Source organism: Peromyscus maniculatus, chromosome 19 (assembly GCF_049852395.1).
Source record: "Peromyscus maniculatus bairdii isolate BWxNUB_F1_BW_parent chromosome 19, HU_Pman_BW_mat_3.1, whole genome shotgun sequence".
Lineage (NCBI taxonomy): Eukaryota > Metazoa > Chordata > Mammalia > Rodentia > Cricetidae > Peromyscus > Peromyscus maniculatus.
Window position 1 is genome coordinate 52,557,821 of NC_134870.1, and position 22,158 is coordinate 52,579,978.

The 22,158-nt window shown below is 51.9% G+C and overlaps 1 protein-coding gene across 2 annotated transcripts in view; it reads right to left on the reverse strand.

Annotated features, from left to right (window-relative positions):
• Window positions 1-5,639: 5,639 nt before the first annotated feature.
• Arhgef37 (Rho guanine nucleotide exchange factor 37) overlaps window positions 5,640-22,158 on the reverse strand; it is a 43,052-nt gene continuing 26,533 nt past the window's right edge. For both annotated transcript variants that reach the window (XM_006985145.4, XM_042263890.2), the window contains exons 6-13: window positions 20,519-20,649; window positions 19,771-19,875; window positions 19,019-19,129; window positions 17,644-17,973; window positions 14,880-15,008; window positions 12,532-12,727; window positions 10,829-10,989; window positions 5,640-7,356 (exon numbers count right to left, since the gene is read on the reverse strand). In XM_006985145.4, coding sequence (XP_006985207.1) covers window positions 7,147-7,356; window positions 10,829-10,989; window positions 12,532-12,727; window positions 14,880-15,008; window positions 17,644-17,973; window positions 19,019-19,129; window positions 19,771-19,875; window positions 20,519-20,649 — 1,373 coding nt within the window. In that variant the 3' untranslated portion in view covers window positions 5,640-7,146. The remainder of the gene's footprint in view (window positions 7,357-10,828; window positions 10,990-12,531; window positions 12,728-14,879; window positions 15,009-17,643; window positions 17,974-19,018; window positions 19,130-19,770; window positions 19,876-20,518; window positions 20,650-22,158) is intronic.

The following is a 22,158-nucleotide window of genomic DNA, read 5'->3' on the forward strand; positions in this document are numbered from 1 at the left end:
CTTGGGGTACCTACAGAAAGAACTCCACAGTGGCTGGCTGCCATGGTTGCTGTTGAAGTTTGTTTGTTTGTTTTAAGACTGTTGTGACAGGCTCCGGATTAACCAGATAACGGAGATTCCCTCATGTAACCTCCCCAGACCCCTGTGAGTGATGAGGAAAAGCTAGTTAAGGCTACTACCATGCTGGACTGCTCTGATACTCTATTGATGGGTCCAGGAGCCAGAGACCCTGAATCAAGACCAGCAGCCCCTTCTCTGGTCAGAAGCCTGCCGTACGTGCTTCCTTTCTCTCAGATCTGGGGCTCGCTGCCCCTCCTGAGACACGATGGCCTCGGACTCTTGGTCCTCCTGTCTCTTTCCTCCAGAGCTTGGCCTCACCCATAGTTCTGCCCCGACACCACGGCCCATAAGTCTTCTCATGTCTGTCTGCTCTGGGCTCTGCAGTGATAGGCCCCGTTGTCTGAGACGGGACCAGCTCAGCAGATTCCTCCAGCCGTTCCTCAGCTGTCTGTGGCTGAAGACACTTCAGTAGCTCCAGGCGACGAGGGATGATGTTCTCTTGGCCCCGGACACTGCAGGCAGAGCTGGTGAAGGTCCCCTAGTGTCCCTCATCGGATGAGCTAATCTGAGAGGCCGAAGTAGTTGAAGACCCAGCCTCTCCTTGAACCTGGGCTTCTGTGATATATCAGTCTAGGCAGAAACCAGAAACTACTCTATTGTGTCTTTCAGTTAGGAGGAATTTATCATAGGCAGTGGATTTCACAGGGAAAAGACACACTCCAGCGATTAGCAAGAGCGTGGCATTTGAGCGCCTGGACTGAGGAACCCTGAGAAGAGAGTCCCCTTGGTAGCGCAGGATTTGGAGTCACCCAGCAGACACTGGAAGCTTAGCCAGGCCCGTTCAGAGTGACTAGGGACTATGAGATAGGACCACCCTCCAGCAGGTAAGCGGAGATGGGCAGGGGTGACCTTGACTCCTCCCACTGGCCAGGGCCTCCCGTGGATCCAACCTACCAGCTGAGCAGAGGGCAAAGGAGCCTTGGAAAGGTTTCCTGCAGTTCACATCTGCCAGGACAGGACACCAGATGGGAGCAAGCTTCTCAGCAAGCATGGCTGCACTTTCTGTCCCTCTGCCTAAGCGTCCCCTCCCCAAATCAGGGATGCCCCCCCCCCAGCCTGCAGCCACTGTGAAGAGTTCATTCAGATGCCACTCAGGCTCCAAAGAGACCCAGATCCCTGAGGACCCGTGCCAAACACACAGAGGGGCTTCTACCCAGGGGTGTGGCCATTCCTCCCTGCCATGGCACATACAGGAGGCAGACAGGCTCTACAACCTTTACAAATGTCCTGCATCTCCCCCCACAACAATGATAATTACGTTGTTGAGCATGGACGAGCCAAGTGCTGGCAAGGGGATGGATCAGTGTGCCATTCACTTTCTCAGGGAATCCTGGTGACTAGCTCTCTGTGGGGGCCCTCGGCTGGTAATTGCAAGGAGCTGACAGAAACTTGACATCAGGAATAATCGTAAGAGAAATGACATCAAGGGAAATCACACTTCCCAGAGATCCGAGGGAGAGAAATTCATGCCCAGTGAAGTCAAGACACGAAACTATTTCTTCAGAGAAAATTCTCCACCCAGGGCAGTCAACCCACATTCAGGCACAGGTACAAAGGTGGGCCTGTTGTAGACCACATAAAGATTTCCATATGAAAAGGAGGACAAGGCTGGGCATGGCCACGCATGCCTGGAATCCCAGCCCTTCGGAGGCTGAGGAGGGAACATTGCCGCAAGCGTGGGGCCAGCCTGGGTTACAAGAAAATGAACCGAACAAAAATACCAAGAGCCAAACAAAACCTCCGGCCTCTGGCTTCTGTTGACAAGTCAGCCCGTCTGAAGCCACCAGCGACAGGCAGATGTAGCAGCCGTTGGCTCGGAGCCAGGAAGCTGCAGCCCTTCAGAAGCGGTGTGCAAGCTCCAATCCAGTGCGGTCCCCACTCTTCCCTAATGTCCCTCTCCCAGCCTTCGCCTCTGCCGCGTTTGCCCAGCTAGCTGCATAGGCATTTCAGTTTGACCCCAAAGGTGCCCCCCCGAACCTTCCATGGATGAATGGAAGAGCCCTGCTGCCCCCTGGTGGTCACAATTCACACATTTCCTCCATTGGCATCAACAAACACACACACACACCCCCCACACACACACCCCCGACACCATTCACACTCTTTTTGTCTCATTTAATTTTTTTTTTTTTTTGGTTTTTCAAGACACTCATTAATTGTTTAAAACAATTTTTTTTTTTTTTTTTTAGAATTATCTATTTTGGACAGGCGGTGGTGGCGCATGCCTTTAATCCCAGCACTCGGGAGGCAGAGCCAGGCGGATCTCTGTGAGTTCGAGGCCAGCCTGGTCTACAGAGCAAGATCCAGGACAGGCTCCAAAGCTGCACAGAGAAACCCTGTCTCGAAAAAAAAAAAAAAAAAGAATTATCTATTTTATGTGTGTGAGTGTTTTGTCCACATGTATATGTGTATCACCTGCGTGCCCTCAGAGGTCAGAAGAGGGTGTCAGATTTCCTGGAACTAGAGTTACAGTTGTGAGTTGCCATGTAGGTGCTGGCAATCCAACTCAGGTCCTATGCAAGAACAAGTGTCCTTAACTGCTGAGACATCTCTCAGACTCTTGTTTAATTCTTTTTTGTTTGTTTTGTTTTGTTTTTTTGAGACAGGGTTTCTCTGTGTAGCCCTGGCTGTCCTGGAACTCACTCTGTAGACCAGGCTGGCCTCAAACTCATAGAGATTCATTCACTTGCCTCTGACCCCAAGCTCTGGCATTAAAGGCATGTGCCACCACCCCTTAGCTCTGACGTTTCCCTCTCTTAATGGCTATCAATTTCAAATAGCTTCTTGGTTAGGGATGGGACTTTGTGCTCACTTCCCCTCCTCCATGCTGGGATTTCGTCTGGCTTGAGTTTGTGTGGGTCTTGTGCACACTGTCCCAGTCTGTGAGTTGGTGTGCACATCTGCTCTGATGCATCTGCACTGGGCTTCCTAAGACCAGACTTCCTCTACCTGGAGACAACCTCTTGCCCATTTCGTTCCCCAATCCTACTTCCCTACAAGATCCTGAATCTATCCCCATCTCTTCCAGCAAGCTCCTCGTGACCACCTCAGCCTTCTCAACTCTCCCCCCATGTCTGAGCACCGCTAAGCCTGGTGCAAGCAAGTTCTATGACGCCAATAGCACTGAGCCCTGCAGGGCCAGAAAGCTGCATGACCTTAGTATACCTCCAGCCTGGAGGGGAATTTCATAAAGTCAGAGTTTCAGTGTTCCTGCACCTTCGGTGACATTTATCAATGCAATGTGTATTGGACACCTCTAACATGGGGCTCATGACAGAGGCTTAGAAGGTTCTCGAAGGAGGTAGCACGCCCTGTCCTTGTCGAGTGTAATCATCTATGGGCACAGCAGGCACCTAGCCAGAACCAGGTGATTTCCCAAAGACTGCAGCCCTGAGCTCCTCACTCCTCTCCTTCGGCTGCTTCAGTGGCTCCCATGCACAATCTGGAGCTCTCTACCTTGGTGGTTTGACTGACGCGTCTCTCCTTCTCAAGATTTATTTATTTTTTACGTATCCAGTGTTCTGTCTGCATGCCGGAGGAGGGCATCAGATCTCATTATCGATGGTCGTGAGCCGCCATGTGGTTGCTAGGAATTGAATCCAGGACCACTAGAAGAGCAGTCAGTCAATGCTCTTAACCTCGGAGCCGTCTCTCCAACCCCCGACAAATGTGTCTCTTACCGCCTCTGCCACACCCTTACATCCCTGCATTCTGGCTCTGTAGTATTTCAGGTCTGTGATCTGCTGTTGCCTCTGGCTTTTGCATTTGCCCTCCTGACCACCTAAGCTCAGATGGTCACCTCAGACGTCCATTGGGTCAGAGGTCATATATCATTTCCTTTAGGAAGCTTTCCCTGGTCACCAAGTCCAGGTCAGAGTTCAACACCTCCCTTGGGCTTCCTATCCTGACACTTATACTCAGAACTGAATGTTGTCTTGTCTACCAACCTGCCCAGACTGTAGGTTCAGAAATGACACAGCTCATCTGTCTGATGTCTTTCTATATACCTGGCATCTATGCCCAAATCTTAGAGGCACTAAGGGTGTGCCATCAACACTCAAGTAAACACATGAATGAACAAGATGCCATTTTCAAATCTAGAAAGACCGGGGGATGAATGGTGTACTAGCCAATGGCAGGAGTCACAGAAAGTCCTTTATTGCTGGCAGTTTACATCATGCTCATCACATTCATCAAGAATTCATTCATCTCCCCTTGGATAATACAATCGTCTCCTTGTGTCCTGAACTACGTCGGTGCTCCAAGGGTTAACGAGTTCTGACTTCACTTGGAGAAGCAAGGATACCGTGAGAACTATCCTTCAACTCCTGGGAGTTCTGTTCCATTCTTAGGCAACTCTCTTTGTGAGTCTGCACGTGACAGCCCAAGAGGGAAATAAATAAGACACAGTGCAATGGCTCTAGGCATTGGGGGTAAAAAGGCACATTACACAGAGTCCCCTGGAGAAAATCCAGGCCACGCTCCATCTTCTCAGCATGCCTTCGCTCACTCTCCAGTGACTTTTAATCTCACCCCTGGTCTGAGAAACCATAACCCACATTTCCCGAATCCATTTTTATTTCCCCTTCATGAGATAGCCTTGGTTCTAAGTGTATTTCATTTTTCTCCCTTATGCCTACAAGAACATCCAATTTCGTTCAGGTCCCTTTTAATGGCACTTAATAAATACATATTCTGGGACCTGACAGAACAGGCTGTCCTATTTCAAACGGCCTCTAAAGCTTCCTGTTTAGACAGCTAGCACAAAGCTCAGCTGGAGCACAATCTAACATCCCTTTCCTACCTCTGCCCCCAGGCCTAGCTGGTTACCTCTGCGTGTCTAGGGCAGAGGTCCTTAAGGTGGCTGCATGTGAGATTCACCTGGTTACCTTCCCGAAGCCCAAAGCCACAGCCATGCCCAGGTCAAAGACATCAGCTTTTTCTGGGCGGGCTCCCGGTTTGCCACAGTTTAGAGCTACCTAGGTAACTGCAGTGAGCAGCCATGCTAAGAACCCCAAGCAAGAGGCTCCATGCACAGTGAGCTGTCAGGAAAAAATGTGTGGTAGCTGCAAGCACAGCTCCTGCTTTGTCAACTGTTTGTGCTTCCTATTTTTATCAGGAGGCTGAGAAGGAAACGGAAAGGAAAAGTGAGCCGAGAGCATCTTTGCGTGAACCTGAGACCAGGAAAGGGACCAGGGAGTCTTGCTCTTGCATCCTGCGGCATCTTCGTGCTTTAACAAGCCCAGAGGAGGCATGCTACAGACCGTCTGACACAGACAAGGACGTCTTTCTCAAGAGCCCTTCAGAAGCCAGCGCTAACAAACAGGCACTTGAGCTGTAAAACAGATGTAGTCTTGACAGCATTGAAATAGCTACCTGTTTTACACTGTCTCAAGAGGGCTGGTTCCAAATTTGTCAGCTGTACAAAGGTCACAGTGGATCCTCCCTCTTCCTCTCCCTCCCTCCCTCCCTCCCTCCCTCCCTCCCTCCCTCCCTCCCTCCCTCTCCCCCTCCCCCCCCCCTCTGTCTTGGGATCTCCCAATGACTCTTGGCCTAAAGCAACAGCCTACCGACATCACCCAGTAGTGACGACACCCAACACGGCCCCAGTGGGTCTACCATCCTGGAACAGGATCTCCTTTTTTGAGGGGCTTCCGTTTCCAGATTTGAGAAATGCCTTGCTCACCAAGCACTAGGCACTGGGACTAGAGCTACCTAGACTGTAGTCCTGTCGTGTGCCAGGCGGCAGCCAGCTACAGACAATGGCTGCGTGTTTGTCATGGTCCCTTGAGATCATATCACCTAGTGGTGTCATAAGTTTGTTAGCCTGCACACTCCATGATGTTCACGGAAACAAAATCCCCTCCCAGGGCATGTCTCAAAGTGTTCATTCATGCTGACTGGACCTGAGACAGAGCCTGGGGTGAAGAGAAAGGGCACTGTTGGCATAGACATAAGAGGGGGCAACATGGCTGCTCTACTCTGCTAACCCAGGCCAGCCAATGGCCGGGCCATCCTGACACTGCTAACCATATTGGTATTGGTGTCACACTTCCTGGTTGACAAGGGGGCTCCGCATCCTCAGCCTCGTGTCATCCTTACTGCATCCTGTGACTTAGTTCTTTCTAGGTGGAAAACTGCGGTTACGTCCTATGTCTGAGGCCCAAATCCACTAACCTCAGCTCTCTGCTGCCTCCAGAGCCTCAGAGGGAAACCTAGGCCACCTGGGCTCCCCTGGCTCTTCAATCCCGAACCGGAAAACCAATCTATTCCTCACCTACCCAACAGGCCAGTAGTCACGTATCTCACAGGGCTTCCTCCATGAGTGACTGCCAAGTCCCTTTTTCTCCCAGTCCCAAGAAAACAGCAGTAGAATACACCATTGCCTCACACAGCCCGCTAATCCACCTCAACCCCCCCCCCTTCCCTGGAATCGCCTCTGGGTTTGTACACACATTCCGGAACTGTGCATCGGTCATACCCACTCCCAGAGCCGGCAGAGATCGCCTGGGCCCAGGGCTTCCCGTTTGAGCAGGATTCTCCACAGTTCACTGTCGGCAGCAGCTCAAGCCAAGGCAACAAGAACGAAGAGGTGACTAGGGAGCAATGGTGGCTCCCGGCAGAGCCGGGGCAAGCGTGCCACCAGGCCAGGCAGCTCTTCTTCCGGGATGCTCCGACCTGCAACGACCTGACACATGGCAACATTCATCTTAGACATAAAGGAGGCGAGAGGCACAGGTGGGACCAGCTTTGGAGCTGGGACAAGCCCTAGCTAATCAGCGGTGGCTTTGAGATAGACGGCTTCCTTGTGTAGACAGGATAATGCTGGCGCCACCCACTGTGGCCACCCACACCAGACATTCTGTAAGGCCCAGTCACCACTTCCTGCTGCCTTCTGAATGCCCTTCTCACCTCTCCCATTCCCACCGTGCTTTGCATCATGCCCGCTAGGTCACCCAGCCTTGACGCCTCTCCCTTTCGTCGGGAATGGGGGCTGGGGGGGGGGGTGTCTCCAAAGAGGGCATGCTAGGAGGGCAGACTCCAGCCCCAGGGAGTTGGGCTCGGAGTCCTGGCCAGAAAGTTGGAAGGCACATATCCCCTCTGTCCGTTCGCTTCCACCAGGCTCCATTCTGGGTTCCCTTTCTTGTCCCGGGCTTCTAGGATGGTTACAGGCTGCCCTGCCTGTAGGCTCACTTCATGGGTGCTTCTGGCCACAAAAGGGTACGCTGCCACCACCTGAAACACACGGGGGTGACCGGGAAACGTTCAGGGTGGTAGATAGGGGAGCTCAGTCCATCAAGGGTGTCCCACTCTCTCACACACCTCGTCTCTACTGCAGGTCATACACCACTTCCCAAGCACATTCTTAGCACTAAAGACGCCATGCCCGCCAGGACTCTGGCTGATAATTATTGTGTGGCCACCACTGGTCCAGCACTTTTCTAGGCTTTGGTTTTTACAATTACATCCCTGTATTTGCCCCCATTTTTTTTTCCCCAGAAATTGAGGCTTAGAGAAGTCAGGGGACTCCTCACAAATTACACCAATCACATAGCCATAAAGTCAGGCCTGCCTGATTTCAGAACAGGCGCCCCCCCCCCCCCGCCCCCGCCGCCGTGGCCCCCCCCCCGCCCCCCCCCCCGGAAACAGTGTTAATCTGTGTAACAGCCCTGGCTGTCCCGAAACTCCCTTTGTAGCCCAGGCTGGCCTCAAACTCTCAGAGATCCTCCCGCCTCTGCCTCCCGAGTGCTGGGATTAAAGGATCAAAGGTGTGTACCACACCACCTGCTGGCAGAAGAGGTGTCCTTGAACCCCTGCAGCCACATCAGTGGGTAGCCTCAGCAGCCTCTCCCTACCCAGATCTAGGGAGGTTGTCAGATCCAGTGTTCTAACCAAGGAGTAGTGAGGTTTTGGAGACATGGCTCCTTTTTAGGGAAAAGCATTGAACAGGAAAAAAAACAGTAAGAAGGGACGGCATTAAACAAACCACTGTCTGACTTCTCTATACCTCATTGCATCATCTCCAAGTGTCGATAACAGCATCCTACCCTCTGGGTTATTGAGGAAGCAGAACGGATGAGTGCCCGAGCAGGCTTTTCACAGTGCCTGCTGCAGAATAAGGAGGGGCCCGGTCAATGCAGCTTCCTTTAACCCTTTACCATTCTTGTGACTGATGCTGGCCAAGCCTCAGAGCAATAAGCATCATGGGAAGGTACCCTAAGAGTCCCACGGAGAATCCAGAAAGGGAGGAAGGGCCAGATGGACCACTGAGATCCTAGGCAGAGCTTCCTGGAGATTCCATCCACGTGCACCAGAGCTGGACGATTGGATGATGGTGGCTACCTCACTTTCCTTGGTGGGGGAGGGGCGCTGAGCAGGCTAGGCAGGTCCCTAGTAAGATTCTTTGCTGTCCTTGGTGCACTACGTCTGGCTGACACTGAAGGAGGTAGGTATGGTGGGAGCTGTGTACCTCCCCAGACACGGGCTCTCAGCTCGACAGTGCCCTGACCCAAGGCATCCCGTACCCATCCTCAGCATCTCCAGACCCACCCCACTCTGTCCAAAGTCTTTCTGTCACTCATCCCTTGCCTGTACGGCTCTCCCTTGACTGCGGGTGGCTGAAAGCAGACCCTGTGAACATCTACGATTGGACCCATTTGGCTGTACTGGTCTGCCCAGTCCTCCCAAGACACCCTAAGGGGCTGCTTGAGGGGGTCAAGGTCCTTGGCCCTGCAAAGCCAAACCCTTCAGTGCACTGGGGACTGGAGACTGAGCGCCAGGGCCTCGGTAGCCTCTTCCTCCCCAGATCTGAAGGGCTATTCTGCCCAGGCCAAGCACTCTGCCACTGAGCAGAACCTCTACCACACATCTTTCTATTTTTTTCCTTCTTTCCTTTTGATGGCATTCCTATCCCATAATAGCCATCCCTGGCAAGTATACAGTTCCGTAGCTTTTAGTATATTCACAGATACATGCATCCATCACCACTGTATCATTTCAAAACACATCGTGACAAAAGAAAGTCCATACCAGTTAGCAATCTCTCCCACTCCCCCTCACCTCAGCCTCTGTCAACCAAAAACCTACATTCTAGCCAGGTGTGGTGGCACACACCTTTAATCCCAGAACTCAGGAGGCAGAGGCAGGCGGATCTCTGTGAGTTTGATGCCAGCCTGGTCACAAAGCGAGTTCCAGGACAGCCAGGGATGTGACACAGAAAAGCCCTGTCTCGAAAAACAACACACACACACACACACACACACACACACACACACACACACACACACACACAAAACCTACTTTCTTTCTCCACCAATTTACCTAGTTTGAACATTCACTCGAATGGGATCCTACCCATGTGTTTTGGCCTTTTTTTCACTTAGCATCCTCATCCTTGTCGTAACATGCCAATACCGACCCACTTTGTTCATTTTTATTTCAAAATAGACCCCTATCCCCCAGTAATAAGAGCTATTGTCTTCATCAGAGCAGCTGTAACGACTTGCAAGAGGCACACAAGTTCATAGGAGTGTGAGGAAGAACCCTGGAGCCTCCTCTGAGATTCCAGCGACTTTCCCCCATACCTCGCAGCCATTTGGATGTGACTCTGCCCTAACTGCATGTGGTCTCATGGTGTCTGGAGGTGCTAAAGTATGTAGACAGGGGACCGTTAACTGAAGGGGGGATTCTATCTCTACAGCTTTGGGGAAGTCATCATCTACAGTGGGGTGAGACTTTCCAGCTGCTTTGGGACCACCCACATTCCTAAGAGCAACAGCTCATCCATCTCCTATAAGTAAGTCCAATAAAGTCACAGTTCCTCACTTTGGACTTTGGTGGAACTAGACTTTGGTTTGCCAATGAGGAGGGAGTAGACTTTTGCTGGCACCTCTCCAGGAAAAGAGTTCTAAAAACACATGGCTCTACCGTAGCTGGTTTACCTGGTTATATTGATGGAATCTTGGGTTCTTATGAATAATGCTTCCATGAACAAGTGTGTCTGTGCTCCCCAGTGCTTCCGTGTGGAAGACTGACACCTTCTTCAAGGACCACAGGGTCCTGCTAGCCTGGCCCTACAGTCTTCACCTGGAGCGCCTCACTACATCCTGTCCTCTCTATGCCCCCAGGCTCTGTTTTCATCAATTCCTCGCCTATCACTGGGCCTCTTCATGTACCATGTGTGCTCTCTGAGAACTCATACCCAGGCACCCCACCTGACCCCCTTTATCCAGTTAACTCCTCTGTACCCTTCCTAGGTGAGGCAAACACATTCTTCTTAGGAAGGCCTCTCTATTCCTGGAACTCTGAACTTGGCCACAGCAGGGAACCTTGCATTTACTCACACCAATGATAATCGAATTATTGTTTCCCTGAGGCTGTAAGCTGGAGCAGGACCACGACTCCTGGTCTATCACTCTCGCCCTCATTTAGTACCACACCTGGCAAGTGCTGAGTGAATGGAGGACTCCCCTCTGCTGGGCTGATGGAGGTGATGGATTAACTCCCTGGGATTTACATGGGAAGAAGTCCCTCTCTCTGGGTCCCACCCCTGGCCAGGATAAGAACTTATCACTGTTATCACTGGTCACGGCTGGACCTCACAAGGAGGGGGCCCACAGGGAGCAGGCCCCTTAACAGTAGAGGAAAAATCGGAGCCCTCGTCTAAGCAGATGAGGCGGGCAAGGCCTCAGCCCTCTAACAGACTCACCTGGGTCATGGTTGGGACAGTGGGGACAGAGGGTTGGGTGGGCTCTGCAGTTGGAAGGCAGTAGTCTTCATGTCTGTCTGGCTGGCCCCTGGGCTCCTTCTCACTGGGAATGATATGGTGGTATGGCTGAAGTTTTCCTGCTGGTACGTACCCCCGATGACCTAGGAAACGTGCAGAGGGTTCAGTGGCTGCCAGTCACCCCCTATGCTTTCAGCGGGTGGGGAGAAGCTAGTAAATGTGAGTGCCTGGCTCCCCAGCATTAAAGAGACAGTTCAAGGTCATCCAGGGACCCTGCGAGTTCCCTCCCACCCCCACCTCACTCTGTTCTCGCTGTTCCTAGCTGCTGCTTGCTCATCCCCAGTGACGGAGGCTCTCTCCACTGGGACCGCCCACCGACAGGATCTGAAGCACCTGACGGCTGAAATTCACCCTTGGGCTGGAATGACAGCTGTTTCCCATTGGTGGCGCTACTGCTCATGGCCCCCTAGTGGCCACCCAGAGCAAGGCTGTTTCCCCAGCTCCCCTCAGGACCAGGATTGGTGATGCTGTCCCTTCCGGGTTCCTTCTCACCAGCACCTACCCTCACACTGGCCAGATGCTGCCATCATGAGTATCCATTGCTTCCTGCTTCCCAGATGGTCACAGTCTTCACACCAATCTGGGGTCAGGCTGTGACACTGTCACCGCCTCTGTCTCTTGCTCATGCAGCTGAGCTCAGAGAAGGTCCACGCTCCCTGAGCTCACCCAACTAGGAGGGCCCCAGATCTCCCTTGAATACTCCTTGTGGTATTTCCCCACTGACGTGTTTTTCAACTGTAGCACTTTCTACTTTATTTATTTCTTAAAATTATTATTATTATTATTTTAGACAAGGTCTTACTGTATAGTTCCCAGATCCCTCTACATGGCTAGGCTGGCCTTGAACTTACGGTCAGTCTCCTGCTTCTGCCTCCCAAATGCTGGGATTATAGGTCCGTACCACCATACATGGCTCTACCCAATTTTTAAAAAACTGGCTTGCTTTTTAAAGCTTGGCTTTATGCCATACAATAATATCAATGTAATCATGAGCTTATGGACTAGCTGCATTTTTTTATAACACACATAAAAGTGCTTAAGTAACTATTATATCACCGTGAAGCCGTGAAACGACTGCCTGTGGGTCTCCGTCAATAATCCTGTGCAACCCCCACATTTATAATACGCTGCTGGGCTATTCTGTTATCCTGGGCTCACAGGACAACTTCCCTTCACCCCAGTTACACATGACCCCCCAGGCCTTAGTGGCACATGCCAAGGCCATGACCAGTAGAGATCTTACTGTCCCGGCCCTATTTCAGATTCTAAGAGTGTGGCTGCAATCCAAGCATCCCTTCTCAGCACACAGCTGTATTTTTCAAGGTACTCTTCGAGTCCCTTCCACACATTGTATTACCCAACAGTTTGTAGGTTCTCTAAGGCTGGTCTTGCTTGCACAGCACCCACGAACTGGACGGGAGAGGCTACCCTGATTCTTATCGACATTCCATGCACCACTGGGACACTATGAGCTGACTGAGCTACTGCGTCCTGTCCCTGGGCTCATCCCTCCTGGATCTGCACAGCCAGATTGGCACACCAGAGCATCCACGCCTCCCTACCACCAGCTTCCGGCAGCTGGCTTTCTCAAAAGGAGATGAAGGGGTTTACAGAGGCCCACATACCCCCCGAGTCCACCAGCCAGCGACCGTGGTTGCCTTTGGTATCCTTGTTTTGTAGAAGGGCCACGATGTGGCCCCGTGGCAGCGTCAGGTCCAGAGTCGCAGCTCCACTGAGGTTGCTCGTCACCTGGTATAGCTTCCCGGGGCCGTATCTGCTCAGGAGAGCCTGGAGCTGGTGTTCAGAGCCTGGGAGGAGCGGCTGGGAGGACAGAGGCAGGCACAGGAGCTTGAGTTAAGAGTCAAGGCTGGTGTCAACATGAGCTGAGAGCTGGGGATCCTGTCCGGCCCTGGCGCTGTCACCGAAGGGTCCACTGATGGGGACAACTGTGGTTTCCAATGGCGTTTTAGAAGAAACTTCCAATTAATTTAAGTGTGGATATCTGTCAGTTACAGAACTGGTAGGGTTGGGCCCTAAATTCTGTGCATAGGCCCCAAGCTAAGTCATTCCACAGGAAATGTCTTATCCAGGTCTTTGAGCCACACCAGGTTGTGGGCTCCATGGTATGCCAGGCCTTAGCCATCTGGCATCTTCAGAGGCCAATACAGGACCATGCTAGCTGCTGGCACACCATGGGTGAAGGACAGCTAGCTGTGACTCGGGGAGCTTCCGCTCCACAAGTATTGGGCGCCTACTGTGTGCAAGGCACCAGAGTAGATTTTGTACAGCAAAGACACTGTACACCAGTGCAGCAGCAAGGACACTATACACCAGCGCAGGAAGGACACTGTACACCGGCGCAGCGGGGACAGACAGCAGAGTTCTGCTCAGACAGAAGTTACCATCTAGCTGGGGAGAGAGATTTGGGAATGAGGATCTATCTCAGTTCATTCCCAAGCTGCATTTCCTTTGTTTTTCCATTCACTATCTTCATCAAAAGTACCATCAAGAAGGGTTTCAGGTGTGATCATCCCCTTTTGTAAAACCAAGGAGAACCCAAATGTGTGAATATATACATCTACCATATTCTCTACTTACACTGTATGTATGTATGTGTGTACTCACTGCATTCCATATGGCTATTTTGGAGTAGGGAGGGGTCGGGTATAGGGCAAGTAGACATCCATGTCCACCAGAGACATCTGGGCATAGACCCTCGTCCTAGTGTTGATGAAGAGTCAGCATTAAGAACCAGCGTGCACGCCTTTAATCCCAGCACTCGGGAGGCAGAGGCAGGCGGATCTGAGTTCAGGGACATCCTAGGCTACAGAGTGAGATCTGTCTCAAAAGCCACCAAAAAAACCAGTCACTACAAATCACAAAACCAGGGACATAAGACTTTGTGCCTTCTTTCTCAAATCCATCCAGTCTCAACCAGTTCAGAGTAGAGCAGCTCCTGGGAGTCCCCAGAGAAGGTACACAAAGACAACCAGGACTGCTCCTGTCCAGGGCCACCTCACTTCCCTTGGCTTTTATGCCTGCAGTCAGAACAGGGAAGAATTCAGAGGTCTGTGGTGCGGGGAGGGAGGATGGAGAGGGGTGTCCCTCCCTACAGACTGCAACACAGGGGATCCTGGGTTTCTTCTTTTTGCTTTGCTTTCACGTGACTTGTAATTGTTCTCTGCAGTAAGGATGAATTGCTTTTCCAACCAGAAAGATTTTAAGAGGAAAGAGAAAGAAGTCACGTCCCCTCCCTTTCCCCCTGGTTGCAGGGCCCGTGGCCTCCTTGTGAGAACTCCGCTAACCTCACTGAGGAATGAGGATGGAGTAGAGGGCCCCAGGAGGTAGCCTCCCCCGAGTGGCTGCCCTCAGCCCTCCACACTGTACCCTCTGCCCTCTGACAGCCATGAAGGCCGTCTTTACCTGCCCCACTCTGCTAGGCCCTCCCCTGGCTTCTCTGCACCCTGGAGCCTCTGGTCCCTGTTGGGGAGCCATGGTGCTGGCGTGGGATTTCACATTTCGTATGTGACGAAATGCACTTTCCGTCTCCTCAAATACAGATGTTGCCAGACTCCTGGAGCCCTATCCCAGCTGTCTTGTCCTAAGCCCTAGCTAGGTAGCAAGTTCAAGGCCAGCTCGAGGGATATGGAAACCTATCCTTAAAGAATAACCAACAGAACGTAAAATAAAAGGCAATAGCACAGGGTGCCTAGGTATGCTGTTCAAGTAGATTGGAAGATACTGTGCATGTGCGTGCGTGCGTGCGTGCGTGCGTGCGTGCGTGCGTGTGTGTGTGTGTGTGTGTGTGTGTGTGTGCGCGTGTGTTGGGATATGGGTTTTCTTTTCACAGAAAGAGAGACAAGAAGAAATGTTTCCATGTGTAACGGGGGAAAGAAATAAGAGAGAAGAGCGGATGACGCTTCACCCACGACGTCATGAGAACAGCTGACGTCAAGGGATGAGAGACACACACCTGAGTGGTGGGGGGCGGCAGCACCTTCTCAAAGTTCTCTTGAAAGAGGCGGAGCTGGCTGCTGCTCTGGCCTTGCATGTCTTCTAGCAGCTTCTGGAAGTCCGGCTCCGAGACGTGGTGGTGAGGCAACTGGGTGGGAAGATGTTATCAGCAGAGCCTCGGCAGGAGAAGGGGCCAAGGGATCCCTGGGCACCTACCCTCTAGTCCCAGACGTCTGGCTGCTGTTTTTGTCTGCCTACCAAGCCCCTTTCTATTAAGAAAGCATCTGTCCATAGGGGTGGACTACTCTGCCGTCATGGCACGCTAGTCTTAGGTCTGGCATCCCTTCCCCTAAGCTACTGAGATTAGATCAAGGGAGAACAATGGACTTGGACCAGGCCCCTTCTGTCGGATGCAGTGTGTGAAGGCTTCCTTCGGATTCCAAGGGGTAAAGGTACGGGCGTGGAGCCTTTCCTGTCTTCCACCACACAGAATCACAGCCTGCCTGAAAACCAGCCTAGCCAGAGAGGAAAACAGGCAGGAGAGGGAGAGAAAAGCAGAGTCCTGACATTACAGGTCTACAAGCGGCTTGAGCGCTGACCCTTCCCAGGGTCAGGTCATTCTGTTCTCTCTGCTTCAGCTACTTCGGCATGGCTTATATTGCTTACAACCCAGGGAGTTCTGAGTTCTCCCATGAGGTCCTCCCCACCCTGTTAAGGCTCTCCCACATTCTCATCAGACAGTTCAAGAGTGAGTGAGACCCCACAGCCAGCAGACGTGTCCAGCCCTCTGGGTTATTGCCAGACTCGCTGCTTTTACTTGTGACGCGGAACCTTTCTCCTGGGCTGCAGAGAGAAGACTGCTTTGACCGCGCAGGCCTTGCACCACAGGAGTGGGGCCGGGTGAGTGACCCACTGGACACATTCAAGGGAGGTTTGGCAGCAAGCCTAGGCGGGCCCAGGCCGTCCATAGCACAGACCAATCAGGTGACACCGACACCGCTGCCCCCCATCACTCCCCCCAACACACTTCCTATGGCTGCAAACCTCCCCCCTGCTGGCATCCTTAGCCCTGCCCACCCACACTGCAGACTGGTAGGGAGGGGAGGAATTGGAAGATAGTAAAAGGATTATCCAATCAGATTCACTCTTCTTTTTGCACAGCCCTGCGCCTACTTAAACTCGAAAAGTATGCCTGAGGCAGAGCCATATATATATATATATATGTGTGTGTGTGTGTGTGTGTGTGTGTGTGTGTGTGTGTGTGTGTGTATGTGTGTATGTGTATGTATATGTATATGTATGTATACATATATGTGTGTATATATGTATATATGTATGTGTATATATATATATATATACATACTAAATACTGAGGGCCAAAAGAGGAACCACTCACACCTTTGCCCTCCCCCCTGCCCCCGACCGAGGGAAACCACGACTCCCCATCGCTCCAGCAGAAGGCAGGCTCTGGCAAGCACCAAGCCGTAATGTGTCCTAAGTTCTGCGGGTGTACTGAGGGTGGGGAGGGGAACAGTTCCCACCGCTCCAGAGCCGCAAGAGTTCGGAATGCTTCCTGAAAAGGCTGCCTCATCTGTCACTGTGTGCCAGGCATTGAGAGAGGCCTGGAGGGCAGCTGAAGAGGTATTATTTCCAAGCTGAAGAGGAGTCAGTAGAAAGAGGCACAGTGACATTCAAGCCGTGTCTTGGAGGGAGGGATGAGGGCCCTGGACTGGAAAGTTAGCAGGAGTGGGGGGAGGTAAGGAGTGGGGATGAGGGAGAGTCGGGGTTGGGGAATCAAATGCCAGAATGGAGAGCGTGGAAATGGCTCCCGAGGCCTGGCTTGTGTGCCATTCAGCTCTGACATAGACATTACAGAGCAAGATGTGGGACCGCGGGCTGGAGAGATGGCTCAGCGGTTAAGAGCACTGGCTGCTCTTCCAAAGGACCTGAGTTCAATTCCCGGCACCCACATGGTGGCTCACAACCATCTGTAATGAGATCTGGTGCCCTCTTCTGGCCTGCAGGCATACATGCAGGCAGAATACTATATGCATAATAAATAAATCTAAAAAAAAAAACTTTAAGAAGATGTGGAACCGCCGCCAATTCCCTCCTGTACCAACTCAGACCTAAATTCTCCACTGCGCGTTTGCACGTGGGGGTTGGTGTAGGAGCTCTTTGAGATCTACTCATGCCTTCAGCTGATAGTTCCTTTTGAAAGCACTGTGTTCAGAGTTCAGTCGCTACACAGTCAGGGACCAGAACCTACTGTCACCTGCAAATCTTTGCATGAGCCATTTTTACCTCTCTGGGCCTTGGCTTGCTACGAAAGGACCACATGCTGTATAGAACTGCTTTGAGGACTGAGTGAGGCACCGCCTGGAAACCGCTCCAAAGAGCCATAGAGCAAGCGCTTTCCAGGAAACGGCTGCTAGAAGTGCTGCTGGGGATCCCAGCTGGACACATCTAAATCCTGACGATATAGAAGAGACTCCTGTCTCTGGCACTATCTCGTTCCATAACCTCCAGGGGATGGGTCTGCTGCTGTTTTCTCAGCAGAACTTTCTTGCTCCCGAGTCCCAGGATGACCTAGGATGGCCTAGAGTCCAGCCTGGCCTCTGGTGAAGCAGAGAGAAAAGGCACGTGAGACATCTCGAGGGTCCCCGCTGGGTCCTGGGGTCCCAGCAGCCTATTTAGCTCCCTTTATCTCTAGTTCTGCCCTGACAACAGCTAGGGCCTTGCCTGGCTAGGCTCCACAGCGGCCTTAGTCCCGGTAGCCTTACCAGGGCCACGCTGTTCTCTGCCCTCCGTAGCACCTGATCGGCAAGGTCCTTCTGGAGGACCACGAACGTGCACAGGATCTGGCTCAGCCATTGCATGACTAGTTGGTTAAACCGTGGGAGCTCGGCCACCAGCAAGGAGTTGAGTGCCTGGTACGTGTGCCGGGCCGCCTGCTCCTCGTAGGTCACACTGCCCACATCCAACAGTTTCTCTTCCACGCGCTCAAAGTCCAAGACTTTGTCCAGACGCTTCTTGATCAAGTTCTGAGGGCCAGCCAGGGCTCTGGCCAGGCTGCACAGTGGTTGGCACACCAAGCCTTTCAGGCGCTGCTTCTGCAAGGAGAGGGGAGCTTGGGAGCTGGGGTAGGAGGTGGTAAAGGGTAGGGGCTTGGCGGGAGGGTGCTGGAGGCAGGGAGCTGGGGTTCCAGGCCCCCTCCAGTGACAAGCTGTAACTTGTAGCGTATCCTCATCTCCGGCTGCCTAACCTGTGGATTGCCATCCATGGAGGGTTGTGACTGAATACCGGTGCTGAAAAGATTTGGCAACAGAGAAAGTTTTCTGAACGTACAATGACCCAAAATTAATCCTGGAATGTGTATTTATGTGAAGTGATGGTCTCAGCATGGATGATTATAAAATCAAAATGTTCATCAACTCCGAATCCCTTTGGAGATGTTCTGTGTCTAGAGATCTTATATCCGTATCAAATTATATGCATACCAAATAATTGTTTTCAAATAAAATGCCTTACAATTTATTATCAGTAAATTTGTATGCCTATTATATATACCTATATATCCAGAGCACATCAAAGTTCCTCGGGTAATGAGGTTGATATGAAAAAGCTTCAGAAGCCTTTGCTTAACCTCGCCGAGTCTCGGCTTACGGTTTGAGAATGGGGATGGTACGTAGTGTACACAGAGTGCAGCCCAGGGAAGTTCTCAATCCCTGGCACTTCTTAGTGTTGTTATTATGTAAAGAGCTTGAAATAGATTTTTGCATAGAATGATACTTGGGGAATCAAACCCCATCTGTGTAAATGACCCAGAAGATGGCGCTCTCTGGGCCTTGAGCTCCCATTAGCAGAATGGGGCTATTAATAGTGTCTCACCCAAAGCACGCGTCGAGGGGTAAATGAGGTCAAGAATGGAAGAGGTGGGCATGGTGCCTGGTACAGGGTGCAGCTCACTGCACATCGGTTGGGCTATTTTTATCAGTAAGTGCAGGAACAGCACTCCCTCCCTGCTGGATATGACAATTGTATAAGTGCCTGACTTCCAAATATTGCTCTTGTCAGCTCCTCCACCTGCCTATCAAAGGAGCGTGTGTGCGTGCACGGGGAGGGGCGTGGGGAATGGGAGATAGAAATCCCACTTACAAACTGCAGGAAAGCTCCCAGCTGAAGGTCCCTTGCTAGGCTGCAGTATTGCTCCGCAGGTCCCCCGGGGATGTCCAGACTCCTTTCGTGTGGCCGGAAGCTGAGAAAAGCCTGAGCCCAGGGCCAGCCAACAGAGACAGGTGGTTAGGTCCCACCGTGGCCTTCTTACTCCTAACCCCCAATTCAGAAGCCCTCCCAAACAGTTCTCCAGGCCCTCTACATACTGTCCTATAACAAGCAAGCACATACACCATTCTGTCCCTGCCCACCCTGGGGAATTAGAAGGGCTTTTCTGAGCTGGAATCCTCATCTCTTCCCTCCTTTTGGGGCCTGTGATCATCACACCTATCTGTATGCCCCTGGGTGATTCTTTTGCCAGGAGCGTGGTCTACAGATTCTAGTCGTGTTTTTCTGTAAGCCAATGAGCTGCTCCTATTCAAATCAATGCATTAAACATGAAAAGGCCAGGGGCGGGAAAGATAGTTCAGTGGTTAAGAGCGCCTGCTGCTCTTGCAGAGGACCCAGGTTCGGTTCCCAGCACCCATGTGGTGGCTCACAACCATCTGTAATTCCAGTTCCAGGGGGATCCTCGACCCTGGCCCACGGAAACTCCAGTGGGCTGAGAAGCTGCCTTTAGACCCCAGTTTTGTGGCTACGGGTCACAGTGTGCCTGCCAGCTTTCCTGGCTGGCACCTCACCCCAGAGTCCCTGCAGCTTGTGGGCCTGGCCTTCGAACTCTGGAGGGTTCTCACCTCCAGATTATCCATGTAGGCAGCCACATTGCTCTTCAGCTCCGTCACACACAGAGACACCCACTGGAACCTCTCCTCTAAGTCATCAAATTCCTTGTCCTCTGTCTGTAAGTCAAGCCATGCGTGTAAGGTTAAGAAGATCCACACGGGGGCAGTGTGCAGCTGTTCGCCCTGCCTCAGAAAGCTACTGGGACGGTGGAAAGCTGGTTCGTCCAGTTCTACAACTGAGTGGGACAGTGAAAACGCTGTGTAAAGCGCATATGGTGGCGTGCGCCTGTAAGCCCAGCCCTTAGGAGACTGAGGCAGGAGGATGGTGAGGTCAGTTGGACGACACAGCAAGGCCTTGTCTCCAAAGCAAACAGCAGTGTGGTCTGGTAGTTTTGCATTCGGACCACGGAATCAGACACTGGAGTGAGTCCTGGCTCACTTGGTTCCTGGCTGTGTGGCTGGGGGGTGGGGGTGGGGGGGAGGCTCTGCTTCTTTCTGTGAAAATGAGATAAGAATGCATACTTAGCCCCATGGCTCCAACACTACCGCTGTGGAAGAAGTACTCGCTCAGCCTGAGCAGCTACTAGAAACCGCTCAGACTGGCGCTCCGCCCACGCTCGGAGCCTAGCTCTTCTATAAGCAAAAAGGTGGTGTGCCGCTTTGGTGGTCCCTCACTCTCAGCCTCAGCTGTCTCGCTTTCCAAAGGTACCTCCCCCTGCTTTCATCCCTGGGTCTTCCCCTCCAACACACACACACTCACCCTGGGTACCAGCCCCGCCTCCTGCTTCAGCAGCTGGCTCAGTCTGGTGGTCTTCTTGGAAAGAGTGTGTGTGTTGATACGGGCCAGCCGCTCCCGGAGGCTCAGCTGCTCCACCTTGGTATACTTTAAAGCTGCCGCGACGCGGAAGAAAAGGGCACGGTGGGTGACTGAGGCTGACCCAGTGAGCCAACAGCCCCACATTCTCCTGACTTGACCCTCTGCTCCACCAAGTTACATCCAGCAGAACGGTAAGTCTCAAAGGGAAACCCAGGACCCAGCTCCTCTTTGTCCCAGGTATGAGCCCTGGCTGAGGAGTGTTCTGCCTGCTGGACTTTTAACAGGTCACCACTCCTTGGGGCCCCGGTTTTCCTTTCTGTAAAATGAGGACTCCACCTTGTAGAGTTGCTGGGAGGGTCACCCAAGACAGTAGGTGTAAAGGGACATTTTTCTGGGGTTCCCCAGCCAATTTTATCAAGGCCAACCAAAACCATATTCCTCTCTCCCCACTCAGCACCTCTCCCTCTGCACATGGGTGATGAAGCAAGCGAGAAAGTGGGACTAACAGAGCTGACCTCAGCAGCTGCAAGGATCAAATAAGATGCTGAAGGAAAAAGGCATAGCAAAAGTAGCCTTAAAAATACACACACACACACACACACACACACACACACACACACACACACACACAACTGGGTGGTGCTTGTGCAGGCCTTTAACCCCAGCACTCAGGAGGCAAAGGCAGGCAGATATCTGAGTTCAAGGCCAGCCTGGTCTACAAAGCGCGCTCCAGGACAATCAGGGTTACACAGAGAAACCTGGTCTCGAAAAAAACAAAAAACAAAAACCCAAACCAGAATAAACAAACAAAAAACCATACTGAGCACCACTCCATCTGATCCCTGGACATTGCATATGTGCAAAGAAGTATCACACTCTGCCCCACAGGTATTTGTGAATTTGAGGTAATTATCTTAAAACTAAACATGAGGGGCGGAGAGATAGAAGAGTACTGGCTTTTCTTCCAGAGAACCTGGGTTTGGTTCCCAGCGCATGCATGCTGGCTCACAACCACCTGTAACTCTCCTTCCAGGGGAGCTGACACCTTCTTCAGGCCTCCAAGACAAGTATATGGTTCACAGACATACATGTAGGCAGAACACGCACACACAAAAAATAAAAAATACTTTTTAAAAAGTAAACATGAGCTCAATTTTCAGGATCATGCTTTTAGTGGGCAACTGAGTTCCTTGATGCATGGTAGCTGCTTCCTTTTTTTTTCCAAGACAGGGTTTCTCTGTGTAGCTCTTGGAGCCTGTCCTGGAACTTGCTCTGTAGACCAGGCTGGCCCCAGACTCAGAGATCCACCTGCCTCTGCCTCCTGCATGTTGGAATTAAAGGCGTGCGCCATTACCGCCTGGCTACACTGCTTCGTTTTGCAAACTTTTCTAGGGCAGCAACCTAAGAGGTGGATGCACCCCATTTGTTTATACACACCACTTTACCTCCCAGCGGTGATGGGAATTAAACCCAGGGCCTCACACATGCAGGCACCCCATTAGCTGAACTTCACCCAAGCCCCACATTCTCATTCTAGATGAAGCTATCGAAGGATGAGTTTTGGAACTAGAAATTCTGTCCCT